Below are 15340 nucleotides of genomic sequence, written 5' to 3' on the forward strand. Positions count from 1 at the left end.
ATCTCACCACCCCCCATGCACACCTGTACATTCACACATGTGCGGCCAGGTCACTGGATCTTGCAAGCGTCTCTCTTTTGCACACTTGCTCTTTCCCTCCTTCCCCAATCCCTCCCTGGCCCACCCAAACCCTCTCTCATGCACCCCTCTCTCCTGCAGGTGAAATTACCACCACCTCCCTGCTGGACCGTGAAACCAAGTCTGAGTACATCCTCATCGTACGGGCAGTGGACGGGGGCGTGGGCCACAACCAGAAAACCGGCATCGCCACTGTGAGTGCCTGGCCCTCCCCTGGCCCCAGCTCCCCACTTGCCAGCCAGGCTGCTGCCCCCAGCTCATCTTCAGCTTGCACCACTTAGGCCCCTGGGTGCTTGTGTCCTGAGGCAGTGTGAGGCCTTGTGGGAGTGGAGGGAGGGTAGCAGGTACCAATTCATTGTCAGCCAAGGTCAGCCCTGGGACCTCCACGGCTATGGGAAGAAAGACATTCCCAGGAATTCCTTGGCGGTCCAGTAGTTAGGACGCCGTGCTTCCGCTGCAGGGGGCGCGGGTTTGATCCCTGGTGAGGAAAGATCCTGCAAGCCACACAGCGCGGCCAAAAAAAAAAAAAAAAAAAAAAAGGCATTCCCACCTGGGACATGGGGGCATTCCGGAGGAGCAAATACTCTCTCTCCTGCCCCCAAAGACCAGCTGGGAAGAAGGCATGAGCCCCATAGTTCCCTCCCTGCCTTGGCACCTGCCAAGAAGCAAGAGCAGGTATTCCTGCCAGAAGAGTGGCTCAGAGCAGGAAGCAGGGCCCTGGAGGGTTCCTGGGGGCCTGTTACCACCCCACCCCTACATTTGCAGCCTAGGTTTGCAAGAAATGATGAGAAATGATGCCTAGGTTTCCCTGCCATGGGCAAGTAGGACCCAGGAAGGCCCAGAGCCCCATCCAAGGCCTTGGTGCCTCCGAGAGTAGGAAGCTAGAGGAAAGCCATTCGAGGATCCTGACTGAGCTCCTAGCTGCAGAAGAGGATGGGGGAGTGAGACACTCCCTCTGTGGGTGAGGAAGCAGGAAGAGCAGCTGACAGGTCACTCCAGCTACTCCCCTCCTTTTCCTCATTTGCTCTCCGTCTGGAGCCCTCTCCTGACATCTCCTTTAGCCCCCATCCTTACCCAGCCAGAGGAGCTGGGGTTGCTATCACTCGGCCAGGCACTTGGCCGAAAAATCCCCAGTGCCCTATTCAGTCATGGGAAGCCCCTGCTAATAAGACTCAGAGCTCTATAAATAATTTACCTGGGTGGCAGGTGAGCAGGGAAATTGCTTGGCTGGTAACTGAGACTGACGGGGGAAGCTCTAGGGATTCTATCAGGTTCCCCACCCCAAACCTCCCCCATACTGTCGGTCACCTTCAGCCAAGACTAGGGGTGGACAGAACGAGTCCCAAGTCAAAGGAACGATTTCAGGGGTCATCTCATCCATTCCTCTGCCTCCTAATGGGACAGCACCTAAACCCTCTGAAGGGTCTTGGCTCCCTCCTGTCCTTGAAAGCCCAGGCCCTGCCCCGAGGCCCCCAAAGTGGGTGGACCTGGTGGAGTTAATGCCAAGGTGCCCCATAGGCATCTGAGTGTGTCCCCCAGCGTGGGCATTGTCCTCGCACAGCTCAGCTAGGTGCGTCCCACAGCGCCCCTTGTGGCTTTGCAGGTGAACATCACCCTCCTGGACATCAACGACAACCACCCCAGCTGGAAGGACGCTCCCTACTACATCAACCTGGTGGAGATGACCCCTCCAGACTCTGACGTGACCACGGTAAGGGGTGGTGGGAGGCAGAGCTGCTAGGCGGCCCCTCGTGGGGTGTCTGCCATTCCCACGGGAGCCCTGTGGGCCTGCCAGTGTGGTGCTGATGGACTTAATGTTTCCCTCGGAGCCAGCTCTAGGAGCAGAGTTCCAGAAGCTCTCTTGCATGGTGAAAGGCAGTCAGAGGTTGGGGGAAAGCCCTCACACAGTCCTCAGTGACAGGGGACTCCAGGCTTTGTCAAAAGGAGCACAGGCAGCCTAAGGACACAGCCACAGTGCCAGAGGAGCTAGGGCTGGTTCAGCTCGTAGCCACCCTTACCCTGAGACCCTAGGACTCTGGCCACCCCCTCAGGAGAGCCCCCAACCTCCCATCCCCCCCTCAAATCGCACAAGCTTCAGCTCTGCCCTCAGCGCCTGCCTTCACCGCTTCCATCACTGCAGCCATCGGCCTGGGTCAGCTGGCCCAGGGCTGCCCCAGCAAGGGGTTCAGAGTTCAGGGACTTTCTGGCACAGGATGTTCCAGGTTTTCACAGGCTCCTCTGTGTGCTGCGTGCAGGGAATGTGACTCAGGGTGGGGGAGGGGAGACCCAGCCAAAAACCTCAGGGCGTCCAGAAGGGAGAGCAGAGCCCTGAGGAAGCTGAGCGAAGCCAGGCTTGAGCACCCCATCGAACCGCTCTGCTCTGAGATTCACATTTGTGAGGCTTTCTTTTCCCCCTCATACTTGTGCCCCATTTGGCCTCATTCAGGGGGGCTTCTCCCCAGATGTCCGGCCCCACAGACACCAGCCAGCCCTGTGATAGATGTGAACCTGACAGATTACGGCAACCCTGCTGGGACATGCCAGATGCTGTGCTGGGCACGTCTCATGAATTCTCTCATCCTTGTGATCCCACGTGGCAGATGGGTTCCTTGCTTCCACTGTATGATGGAGAAAGTGGAGAGTTAGCATTTGAGGGGTTTGCCCAAGGTCGCAGAGCTAGTAAGATAGTAAGAGATAGTGTCAGGACTGAAACCCAGGTCCCACCTGGCCTTTATCCCTCTGTTGGCTCAGCAGTGCTCTGACAGGTGGCCCAGGTCCCGAAAAACTGGAGAACTCAGGTGGGATGAGAGAAGGGATGGTAACTTTCATATGCAGCTCTCCAGGAAGGCTGCCCCACACTGAGTGCAAGCAACCTCGGGGTGGTGATGCCTAGCCTCCCTGCCCCACGCCACATCAACCACAGCCGGTAGTGACAAGGTCCACCTGCTCTAGATGGGAGAGGATGTCAACCTGGAAGGAAGGACAGAGAGAGAGAGAGAGAGAGAACTATCACATCTGTCCTGTCTTCCTTTGTACAAGTTCAAGATCCGAATGACTCTCAACTCATGGGCAGGCCCGCCTTGCAAGGATTCCTGTAGGTTGGGGTGGGGGGGCGGTAGGGATCTGGAATCTGTGTTTTCTCAAAGTCCCAGACTGGGGGAGTCCTTCCAGCTCAGAGCCAGATTTGGCAATCACTCCCCTAGGCCCTTTTCTCTGTGCTCTCTAGGGCTACAGATCCGATGGGCACTCTCTGCTGCCACCTCATGTACACTAGGGGTCTAGACTAGGACAACCCCAGCCAGAGACCCCAAGAGCTGGGGCAGAATATTCACCTCTGAACATCTGTCTGGTCAACTCTTACCTTTACTTTACGTGACTGAGAAATTCCTCCCAGAGGGAACTGAGGAGAGAATGCGGCTGCGTGGAACAGCAGCCAGGGGTGCCATTATTAAAGAGTCCACCTGCCAGGCAAAAAGTAGGTCGGCCCGGCTGGGACTGCACTTGGCCTTGGGCAGTTCCCAGATCAGGTCCCCAGTGGCCTTCTCCGGGTCTCCAGCCTTTCCTCACATCCTCTGAGCCATGAGCAGGTAAGGACAGTGGGCCAGAGGCCTGCTGCCCAGTGCCCCCTCACTCTCCAGGAAACCTCCACAAACCTTCAGTGAGCACCTACTATGGGCCAGACCCTGTGCTTGGCAGGAGTACAGGAAGCAGCAAGTTTCCTCTCTGCCTTCAGGGAGCTTCGTGTCACTCCTAGGCTCAAACCCACCACTGGTTCCCACCTTACCCTGTGTAAAAGCCAGAGTCCTTACTGGACCTACCTGGCCCACAGGATCTGCCCCACCTTAACTCTGGGGAGATGGACATGTGAGCCCACCCCTCAGTATAGAGTGGACATGGCCGTTCCTCCCCCAGCTTGGGGCAGCCACAGGGATGGGGGACTTCAGCTTTTCAGTGACTCATGGTAGTGTTTGAGCCCTGAAAAAAAAAAATGTTAATGACTCAGAATTTCAAAAAGAAAAGAGCAGAATCAGAATTAAAGCTTGTTATATTAAACATCTGCCAAATATGTTGTGACAACCTTAGAAATTACGCTATTTAATGTGTGTAAAAATTTCATTGCATTTGAGGACAAATTGTGGGTTTGATTTTCTGGAATTCGCAGTTATGTGTGATGATTGTCAGGATGCCAGAAATTAAGAAGCCCATACATTAATTGAGTTTGTCAGAGCAAACTAATTTCAAAAGGAATAGTCATAAAAATTCTTTCAGACTTTATAGCCATGAAATGTATGTATGCATATATACATGGGTACATTGTAATACCTTTGAGAGGGGCCCCCTGGGACCTTCTAAGGCCTCACAACAGCCCTGGGTGAGGTAGGGGTTGTGGCTGAGGTGTGAGAAAAGTGGGCTTCAGGGAGGGAACAGCTAACCCAGAAGTGACATCAAGGGGGGGTGATATTTGAACAGAAACTGGCCTACCTGCTGACTCATCTCCCACCCCCCTTCACACACACACACACACACACACACACGCACGCACACACACACACACACACACACACACCTTTCAGTTTCCTGAACCTGCTGAACTCTTTCCCATCTTGGAGCCTCTGCACAAGCTCTTCCTGCCCCACCCCAGGGTGCTCTTCTTCCTCTACTCCCCACCCCTGCTCTTCCCGTGGCTGGCTCATTCTCCTCCATCTGTCCCAGCTCAAAATGCCACCTCTCTACACTCCGTTTCTTTCAGAGATGGCCACACAATCCGTGTTTATCTGTTTGTTAGGTTGCTTATTAAGAGGCAGTATAGCTCAGTGATTAAGTGGGTGCCTCTGGTACCAAAATGTCTGGGCTCTAATCCCAGCCATACTACTTACCAGCTGTGTGACCTTGGGCAAGTTACTTAACCTCTCTGTGCTTCCACCTTCTCAAGTAGAAAACGGGGATAAATTCTTTACTTGGTAGAGTTGTAGTCATACTTAATGAGCCAAAATACACAAAGTACACCGGCACATGGCGAGTGGTCAGCAAATGACAGCTCTTGTTGCCATCAGCTGCCCCCGCTGCTGGAATCACATCTGTCTTGTTCAGTGTTGAGCCCCGGTGCCTAGCACAGTGCCAGGCACATTGTAAGGGTTCAGTATTTGTGAGTGAGAGCTGTTGATGGACTTGTTCGCCTTTCGTCCCCACCCTACCTGGCTCTCCACTCCACCAGGTGGGGTTGAGTCTTCCTTGTCAGAGGCAGACTAGGGTGTGTGACCAAGGACTCTCCCAAGGGCCCCTCTAGAGGGGGCCCTGGCCACTGCCCCTGGTGTCTGAAGTGCAGGGTGATTCCAGTGATTTTTTTCAGAGATGTGTGCAGACGAGCATGTGCCATATTCGTGTGCACCGGGAGCTGGCCAAGGAGGTGTCTGTGTGCACATGTGCACCACGGGTGTCCACCCGCACGGGCGTGAGCTTGCAGAGTGGCCGTTCTCTGTTTGCAAGTGATATTTTGGCCCAAATCTCCCTCCCCGCTCCTGCAGCCTCCTTCAAGGACCTGGCTGATGGGCATTGATTTAGAGCCTTTCAAAGCCCTCCAGCAAAATAAAGGAGAGGGGAGAGGAGAGAATTATTCCCCGTCAGGCCAGGAGAAAAATGACGAGCATGAAATGGGAAATAATGAGGGGAAAGTGGTGAGATTCTATACAATCGCCCAGCAGGGAGCTTGCAGGAGGGGTCCCAGCCCACCGCCTTCTGCTGTGCCCCCATCCCATGACCAGGGAGTGGGCCAAGGGGCCAAGAGTCAGTGCCCACCCCCAACCATGGTCACTTGGAAGCAAGCAGCTGCCCAAGGTACCCCCACCCCAGCACTCAGGGGTGGTGGAAGGTATCTCAGCGCATTCAGCAACAGGCTGCTGCCCTGGAACGGGTGGTTTAACTGCTCTGTACCTCAGTTTCCCTATCCAGAAAAATGGGGATAAAAACTATCTCCCTCCTCTAACTTGAGAGAAGCATTGTAGAAACACAAGGCTTGCTGGTCTCCTCTGTCCATCAGTGGGATGACTTTGCCTGGCTGAAATGATACCAGGAGAGCCTTGTCCCCTGCTGTCGATACAGGGGTGATTGGGTCCCCATTATAGAGGCGAGGAAACTGAGCGCCATGCCTGCAGCACACTGAGGGGTCCTCAGGCCTGGAAAGCTGGGGCCTCCCCCATCCCCGTTGGCACAGCAAGGCTGGGAAGGGAGGAGATGGGCTGAGCAGCTGGGGTGGGAGTAGAGCCATGTCCCACTCTCTGAAGCAGAAGAGGGGCCCGGAGTGGCTCGGGATTCAGCGCCAACGTTGGCCTCTCTCCCTGGCCTCCCTGGGGCCCAGGGGCAGATGGGCACCCTCAGCAGGCCAGCCCATCTGTCTGTTCTGGTCTAATGGCCCCTGAGACAACGCCGGCTGAGGATTAAGCCAGAGGAGGGACAGATTCTGCTGCCAAAGCACAAAAGACCCCACATCAAGTAAGATGAAGGAGCTGACAAGGCCAGGCTGTCATCGCCACGTGTTCTGGAGTTAAGAATGACACCGTCCTGATGCGGCCCCGGGACTGCGGTCACCTCCCCCCATTGATCTTGTCCACCTCTGGTGCTGCAGTGGCCCCTGCAGCCAGGGTTGGGGGTGAGCTGAGGGGTGGGTGCCACTGCTGTCCAGGGTGGGAACTGAGTCGGCTCCAGGGCTGGTGCTGTCTGACACTGAGTCTGGCCCATGCCTCTCTGAGCTCTGCTTTCCCCTTGTGGGAGGTGGATGGTAGAGAAGTTCCTACAGAGCAGGGGATTCGTGGGCATGGGGACCTGGGAGAGAATGGGCTGCAGGGTTTGTTCCTCTGGGTTAGGTCAGCGCTGAGGTTGATCCTTTCATGGGAAGGGGCTGGAAAGTTAAACGGGCCAGAGTGTCTGGGGCCCCTGTCCTGAGACCCTCCCCCTTCTCGGGGATGGCATTCCCCTTCAGGGAAACTCAGGCCTCTCCCTCCTCCAGCCTCCCCTATCCCCAGCCCCATGACTGGCCCACCCTCCAAACCAGGAGACTTATCCATGGCTCCCTTCCCATGCCCTGTCATCCTTGGTGTCACAAGAGGCCCAGTTCTTTTCAAATTGCCTCACAATCTAAAGCTCCAAAGGAAAGAAGAGAGGGTTTGATGATGAGGAACCCAGTTCCCAAAATCTGGGGTTTCAAATCCTTTCAAAAGATCAGCCAAGGATTTGGACTCCCCAGCCCTTCCCAGCCCCTACCCTGAAGAATTCCATGGTCATGGGCTACAGGGATTCCTGCTCCCCCAAAAGCTCCATGAACATGTTACCCCACATGTCTGGAAAGGAAGGACGCTGGCGGTGTTGCCTGCTGGAGAGACCTAGAGCCACTTCCTGGCTGGGAGACTTTGGGAGACTCACTGTGCCTCATCTGTGAAATGGGCTTAATTATAGGTGTCCTCCTCGTAAGACTGTTGACACAGTCGGTGGAGAAGGCCTGGCGTCTATGAGGTTCGGGGAGCCTCCTATATGCTATCAGGTGCTAAGTGTTGCTTTTACAGATCAGAAGCCGAGGCCTGAGTGGGGAAAGGGACTTACCTAAAGTCAAAACAGTGGATGGAGAAGCCAAGGAGCCCAGGACTTCCAGTGCTGGTTCATCTTCTGAACCTCCTGCCTCCCAACCCCCAGAGATCCCCCTGCTGAAGCCAGGAGGGAGACCCACTTCCCAAGTTTGAGCGAGGATACCTCCTGCCCCCAGACAGTGGGGTGCCCGGGACCAGTGTGTGAGCTCAGACAACCTGGGCGGGCGGCCCGGGCCACAGAGACCCCCTCCCTGGCCTGGGCTCAGAGGAGGGGTCGGTTCCTCCCGGGCAGGTGGTGGCCATTGACCCAGACCTGGGGGAGAATGGCACTCTGGTGTACAGCATCCAGCCACCCAACAAGTTCTACCGCCTCAACAGCAGCACAGGCAAGATCCGCACCACCCACGTCATGCTGGACCGGGAGAACCCCGACCCCCACGAGGCGGAGCTGATGCGCAGGATCATCGTCTCTGTCACGGACTGTACGTGCCCCTCACGCCTGGGCTGTGGCCCCTGACACTCAGTGAACCGGCGACCTCCCCCAGTGGCATGTCCTCTGGGCGTCCTGGGGCCTACCCAGGAGGGCTGTGTCTTGATGACTAGGAGTGGAGTGACACCCACTTCCCAGTTGTGACCCAGGCCTCGCAGAGGGCAGAGGGAGCTGGGGGTGCAAGGCCCAGGCTGCTTCGTGAAGGGGCCCCTGGGATGGAGGGCCACTGAATCGCCTTTCTCCACCCCCCTTTTTCTCCTGCACCCCTCTTTCCCTCTCCTCTCCCTGGTCCCCCTAGGTGGCACACCCCCTCTGAGAGCCACCAGCAGTGCCACGGTGTTTGTGAACCTCTTGGACCTCAATGACAATGACCCCACCTTTCAGAACCTGCCTTTTGTGGCCGAGGTGCTTGAAGGCACCTCTGCGGGGGTCTCTGTCTACCAGGTGAGTTTCCCTTTCCTGGCCCGGGATCCTGCTCTCTGTCATCTCCCTCACCAACCAGCCAGCAAGGGAGCAGTGGGTGCTATGTGTGCCCAGCCTTGTGACGGACACTTGGCAGGGGCAGGGCAGGGGAGGCCAGCCCGAGACCATCAGACAGGACACAATCCACACCAGACTTGGAGAGCCAGTGCTCTGAGAGATGGAAGTGGAAGGCTTCCTGGAGGAGGAGGGGCTTGAGCTGGGTCTGGAAGGGAAAGCACCACAGGAGATGGTTAAAGGCAGAGGGAGGGAGGGGGACAAAGAATAGAATTCTAGGAAGCCAAATCAGTTTCTCAGGGCCTGATTGTGGAGGTCTGGCCCAAGACCCTCAGCACTTCATGCCTATAGGTGGTTCTAGAACACGAAGAAGGTCGGGCGAGTGTAGCCCAGGCATCCCGCCTCCATGGGCAGCCCCCTCCTGTGCTCTCCTGTAAACCCCAAGGCAGTGCCACACAGTGGGTGGATTCCCCCACTTTTCAGGAGACTTAAAGAGACTTGCCCAAGTCCCTGTAGCCAGGAAGAGGTAGGGCCTGATCTTGAACCTGGGCCCTCTGCCTCCTGCTTCATCACCCTTCTGGTCAGGGAGGCCCTGAAGGTACAGGTTGAGGGGAGGTGATGCCCTAACAGGGGCTATTTAGAAACACTGGAAAGCCCTCAAAGTTGAGATGGGCTTTGGAGTACGACCAACATGGGTGTGGGTCCCAACTCCACCACCTGTGTGCTGGGTGACTTGGAGCACACTATTTAACCTCTCTGGGCCTCAATTTTCTCACCTGTGAAATGGGGATCAGAAGAGTATCTGGCTGGCTGTGCTGTGGGGATTCAATCAGACACCTGTGTAAGCAACCTGGCACTTGGATTGCAGGAGATACACAGTAGCCGATGTGCTCATGATTTATGTGTCTATTGTGAGGGTTTATACCCTAGAGACAGCGGGAGACCGTGGCACGGGGTTAGCCTGATCCCATTTGAAGAAGACAGCGTTATTTGCCAGGATGCCAGAGTGGTTAACCTTGGCCATGCCCTGCAGGCCCACTGTGCTTCAGTTTCTTCATCTGTAAAAGGAGATTAAGGCTCCAGGGAGCATTCACTCTCTCCAACAGAACGTTCTCCCCAAACCCCCAGCAGGGGGAGCTGCGATCCAGGGAACAGCAGCCAGTCCCTGAGGAGAAGTCCCCCAAATAGGAGGGAGGTTGGTGAGAGAGCAGATGAGCCCCCAGACCTGGTTCTCCAGGGCTCAGAGACAGCAGAGGAAGGAAACGCCCACCAGCATAGCTTCTGAGTTCACAGAGGAACTGGCTCAGAGTCATGAGAAGATGGTGGGAGGAGCTGGGAGCGTTTAATTGGGAAACTGTCTTCAGATGCAGAAAGAGGGCTCTGACCCAAGCTCAGCGGTTCCCGAGGTGCCCTCTACAACCTCAACCAATAATGATTTCTGCTGAATGTGCAGAAGAACTTTCCCCAGGGATTAGAGCTGTGTGCAGACAAATTGGAAGTAGTGAGCCCCCCATTGTGGAAAGCATTCAAGCTGAGTCTGGATACCCTCTTATCCAACTTGTTGGATGTAAATTAGACCAGATGACTTTGACATTGTCTTTCAATCCTGAGAGTCTTAGCTTGACCCAAAGCTCTTATTTTAACTATTATTGTACATTTTTTCTCAAATGTCTTGAATCGTCTTCTGTAAGACTTTCAGCATGTCAGGGTCTTGAGTCAGGAGCTCTCATCAGGGCTAGAGGTGCAGATGGGAACAGTGTAGGGACTGGAAAGAGGTTTGCCTACACGTGGCATCGAATGGCCTGTTTAAAATAATAAGCAAATCCTCAAGTGACTTTAAAGAACAAGTTCTTGATATCATCTTGTTTTTGTTGTCTTACAAAGCAAAACAAAGCAGTGAAGGGAGTCCTTTTGATCAAGCGTTCTGTGTAGTTGAGCTGCATGTAGTTGAAGGGGTCTGAGCTGTAAACTGCTGCTCCTAGCCAGCAGCACGAGGGCCGGGGGTGAGGGAGACGGCCGAGTTTGGAGGGTCCCGAGCCAGCTGGGGTGAGCCTGGGAGGGCTTCCTAACGAGGAGAGCAGGGTTTTGAAGAGGGGACGGCTGTGGACCTGGACTCTTGTTCTGAAAACCCCTTTCCCACGCCACCCCACTCCCGGCCGCACTTGTTACATCTGGATACCTTTCAGCTCTGACATGCTGCCCCCTTACAGAGCATCTGGGAGGCTGCGCTGGGCACAGTGGCCTGGCCTGAGGCTCTGGGTTGTGGTGGGGGCAGGTGTGTCTGCCGGAGCCAGGCGTGGGTCAGCGGGAAGGAGGGAGTGCTTCTCAGGGGATGAGCGTCAGTGCTGGTGTCCCCACCCCTCACACGGCCCCTCCTCTCCCTCAGGTGGTGGCCATCGACCTGGACGAGGGCCTGAACGGGCAGGTGTCCTACCGCATGCATGTGGGCATGCCCCGCATGGACTTCCTCATCAACAGCAGCAGCGGCGTGGTGGTCACCACCGCCGAGCTGGACCGCGAGCGCATCGCCGAGTACCAGCTGCGCGTGGTGGCCAGCGACGCGGGCACACCCACCAAGAGCTCCACCAGCACGCTAACCATCCGAGGTGAGGGGGCAGGGGTGCCTCCTGCTGCACTGAACACGTGGCACGGGCCCGGGGGCAGTGGCAGGCGGCTGGGAGCCCACGCTCACCGCTGCTGTCCACTGTCCGGGCGGCACAGGCTGCCTTGCCGACGGGCGCCCTCTTCAGCTGGAGCCATTCGACACAGCAGAGCCCTCTCTGTCTCCACTAAGTCAAAAATGCCAGCAGGGCCTTCTTCCCACCTGGTCACTGCCTTCAGGGTCCCAGAGCCCAGGGGCAGTGGCCTGGACCCACTGCTAAGGTCCCCCTTTTTGATCCTGGCAGCAGCAGAGAGGGCTTGCTCCAGGGGTGGCGCCGTCGGGGTCATGAGCAGGCAGGGGAGGTTCAAAACCCTTTGTCGTCTTCTTTGGAGGGACAGACTTTCTATTTGGAGATGTAAAGGGAAGCCTCCCCTCCCGTGTGTGGGGAATGCCTGGAATCGCGGTGGAAGGGCATCACCCCCGGAAGAGGACAGCTAGGATTCCCAGACTCCCTAGGATTCCTCATCTTCCTGGGGCCCTCTCGATAATTCCCACCGTCTCCACCCTCTATCAGGGCGGGGCCAGGCCAAGGAGGGTTACTATCGCTCATCTACTCTGGCTGTATCTGTAATTCTTAAGGCAAAACTGGGACGTGGACATGAGTTGTTGACAGAGGGCCAGGAGTAACCCCAGGGAAGTAAGTTCAGTGTGTACTGGGCAGGATGTGGCCTGTTCTCTAGGACAGGCCTGGTCCCATCCTGGGTCCTGCCAGCCTCTGCGGGATGGGGGGTGGGTGGTGGTTGGCTCGGCACAAACATTCACCCTCCTTAAGCACGACCCAAGATGATGAAGACCAGAGAGAGCCGAGTGTTGTCTCTCCTGCTGGTCCAAGGCTTGTGGGCTCCTGGTGCCAGTTTGAGGACCCACATCTGTGCCAGTGATTGACAGGCCAGGTGTCCAGTCCTCTCAGAGAGGACCCCAGATTTTTTTTCCAAGGCTCAGCAGAAGCCGTGTCATCAAATGAGCCTATCGTTTCTCCTGGTGTTATCACAAAGAGGAGCCAAAGTGACGCGGGGCTCATTTCACTGAAGGTCATCCCGAGCCCCATCTGCCAAAGGAATGGGGGCCTGGCACGCAGAGCTGAAGACACAAATCTATTAGGGAAATTAGACTTTTTTGGCTGGGGTGGGTGGGGCGCGGAAGGAAGGGTAGCTCTCAAAGCCAGCTACTTTCCCTGGGACAAACTGGGGACAGGCCTCCCCAGACCCCCACCCCACCACTCTCTCACTGTGTGACTTTGGACAAGTCATTCAGTTGCTCTGAGATTCCTCGTCTATATAGTGTGTCTAATGACGGCTGCCTTGTGAGGATGATATGAGGGGCCCGTGTGGTCCTCTAGAGGAAGCACTTAGCATCACTTGGCACCTGGGGAGAGCTGAGAAATGGTGATCACCGTCATCGTCATCATCATAACTGTTGTCATTGTCGTCGTCGTTGTTAGGCATGTATTGGAAAGAGGCTGTGGGGTCTGGACAGCATGAGCAGCAACAAGCCCCCCGGGGAACGGGAGCTGTGGGAGGGTGCGGATCTCTGGTCAGCTCTGTCCTCGTCCCAGCAGCCATGGGGGTCCTCAGCTCATGACCCGCAGGTGTCGACTCCTAGGAAATGTGCTTCCTATTGGTCTGTGGCATGAGCCACTGCCTTTGGAGCTGGTTGTTTAGAGCAGAAGCCAGGCCTAGCCCTGACCACCGACTCTGCCCACAGTGCTGGATGTGAATGATGAGACACCCACCTTCTTCCCTGCCACGTACAACGTCTCCGTGTCCGAGGACGTGCCGCGGGAATTCCGGGTGGTCTGGCTGAACTGCACCGACAACGACGTGGGCCTCAACGCTGAGCTCAGCTACTTCATCACAGGTGCGGCCCTGCCTCCACCCCCTCCCAGATGAGCAGCCAGCCGGGAGAGGGGAAGGGGCCCGAGTCAGCCATCGGGTTTTGCCACTGCTGGGACCTCCCTGAGGATTTGCTCTTGACCTCTCCGGAGGGCTTTGCGCCTGGGTCCCTGTGGTCTGGCTCTCTGGGGGCCTCCTGAACCTGTAAGGGGATGGGGGTGGGGGGCGGACTTCCTGAAGTTTGTTCCAGAGGGTGGTGGAGCCAGTGACTCCTGGGGAGGAGCCCTGCCCCCCACTCCACCCCATATCAGGGTGACAAAGCAGTGACTAGAGGAATGTGGCCTTTTCCTTCCTTGGGGACCTTTCACTCATGAGGAGAATTTGCATCTGTTTAGAGGCAGATGGCTTAGACATCCCTGAGTGAAATGGTTTTCGCTTAAAAGTGTCAAGTGGCTACCACTTAGAGACCTGCAGAGAAATACTATGAGGCCATGTCCTGGCTTAACAGTAGAAGGGGAGCCATGATCGATTAGTGATGTCTGCCACGACAGTAGGCTTGGTAGGTGGTGGCAAACATGCCATGTATTAGTCATTCCTGGGTTAGAACAGTCTACCAGCATTCTTCAGTCCAGGACACACATGAGAGGTGCTGGAATGCATGGCAGGGAGCAGGGCAGTTCTTTCACATTCCTCAGCCCTCCCTCGGCCATTTTACTGGCTCAGTCTTCCCTCTGTCCATGGCCTACCTGCAGCCACATTACATACACACTCATATACACACGTGCCCGTGCACACACCAGCCTCCCTGATGCCTCTCCCCCGGAGCAAGGAATCCCAGACTACGGCCCATCCGCAGTTGCAGCCAAGGTGACCTCCCAGGCCTCTGCCTCTCCTTTCCAGATCCTTTCCCTCCTGCCCCTCCCTAAAGGAGCCCCACACCCTCAGGCCAGCTCCTTACAGGCTGGTCCTCAAGACTGCTCTGGAAAAGGCTGTTACCAAGACCCCCACATGGCACCAGCCATGGTTTGGCCCCCAGCACTACTTGTGTCTTAGTTCCTTCCCTGCCCCTTGGAGTCAGATTGTGTCCCTTGTAGATGGTGCTTCAGGCACTGGGGAGCAGATACTGGAGGCTCGGGGAACGGGGGCAAACCATGTGAGGGCAAGGGAGCACCTGGCGGCAGCCCCCAGGATGACCTCCCAGTGCCTCAAAGTGGCCAGTTCTTGCTGACCTGAGAGCCCTCCCAGCCCTAGGTTTCTCGGATTTTAATTCTGCGCATTCCACCGGGCGCTGCGCTGTGTCCTGAGCCAAGCTAGCCCAAGCCCAATGCAGTGGCGCCCTCTGCTGCCCAGTATGCCACACTGCCTCCCATCTGGCAGGGGAAGGGTCTCCACACTGTGCTGATGGAGTCCTTTCCTGGCTTGTGTCTGCCTCAGGGAGGAGGCCCTCACCCTTCCCACCTGTCCCAGAGCTCAGGAAGACTGAGGCGTGTCTCCTGTCCACCTGCTCCGACTCTTTACTCTGTGGAGCCTCCAGGCGTCCCCACTCAGAGAGCCCAGGAACGCTCGGCTGGCTCCAAAGCCCTCGGCCACATATAAAAGCCCCAACCCAGGTTAACTGCTCAGACACCTCTACCAGACAGGCAGGTGGCAGAGTGGAGAAGGACTCGGACTCGGGAATCAGACTGCTGAGTTGGAGTCCTACACCCCAAATAGGTGACTGTACCCCGTAACCTCACTAAAGAGCCGTTTTCCTTCTCCGCAAAGTAGTGATAGTGCAAATGAGAGGAAATGCTCCACGAAGTGCCTGGTACACAGTAGGTGCTCAATGAATGTTAGACCCTTATGATTTTCAGGCATTCGACAGTTCACCTAAGCCCACATAGGCCACGCCCTCATCAGAGTCCCCCAGGACCCCCTTCGCTGGCAAAGCTGAGTGGAAAGCACAGCCTTTCACCCCCGGACCACCCCTGGAGCGTCCCAGCTCAGAAGCAGAGCTGGGTGCCACTGCCCTTTCCCCGGCCGGGAGCTCTGTTTCCTGACCAGAGCTTCATTCTCTCTTGCCCACAGGTGGAAACGTGGATGGGAAGTTCAGCGTTGGGTACCGCGACGCTGTCGTGAGAACGGTGGTGAACCTGGACCGGGAGACCACAGCCTCATACACGCTCGTCCTGGAGGCCATCGGTAGGCACCAGCCCACCCACAGAGTTCACATGGGGTGGCTTTC

The 15340-nt window shown here is 56.4% G+C and overlaps 1 protein-coding gene across 2 annotated transcripts in view; it reads left to right on the forward strand.

The window, feature by feature from the left end:
* CDH23 (cadherin related 23) overlaps positions 1-15340 on the forward strand; it is a gene marked incomplete at its 5' end in the record, with an annotated part of 434991 nt that overhangs the window by 321493 nt on the left and 98158 nt on the right. For both annotated transcript variants that reach the window (XM_082407240.1, XM_082407239.1), the window contains 7 exons: positions 160-272; positions 1682-1789; positions 7948-8137; positions 8444-8589; positions 11009-11228; positions 12989-13141; positions 15184-15297. In XM_082407240.1, the coding sequence (XP_082263366.1) occupies positions 160-272; positions 1682-1789; positions 7948-8137; positions 8444-8589; positions 11009-11228; positions 12989-13141; positions 15184-15297 (1044 nt within the window). The remainder of the gene's footprint in view (positions 1-159; positions 273-1681; positions 1790-7947; positions 8138-8443; positions 8590-11008; positions 11229-12988; positions 13142-15183; positions 15298-15340) is intronic.

The sequence above is a fragment of the Balaenoptera borealis genome, assembly GCF_965194805.1.
Source record: "Balaenoptera borealis genome assembly, chromosome: 10".
Taxonomy (NCBI): domain Eukaryota; kingdom Metazoa; phylum Chordata; class Mammalia; order Artiodactyla; family Balaenopteridae; genus Balaenoptera; species Balaenoptera borealis.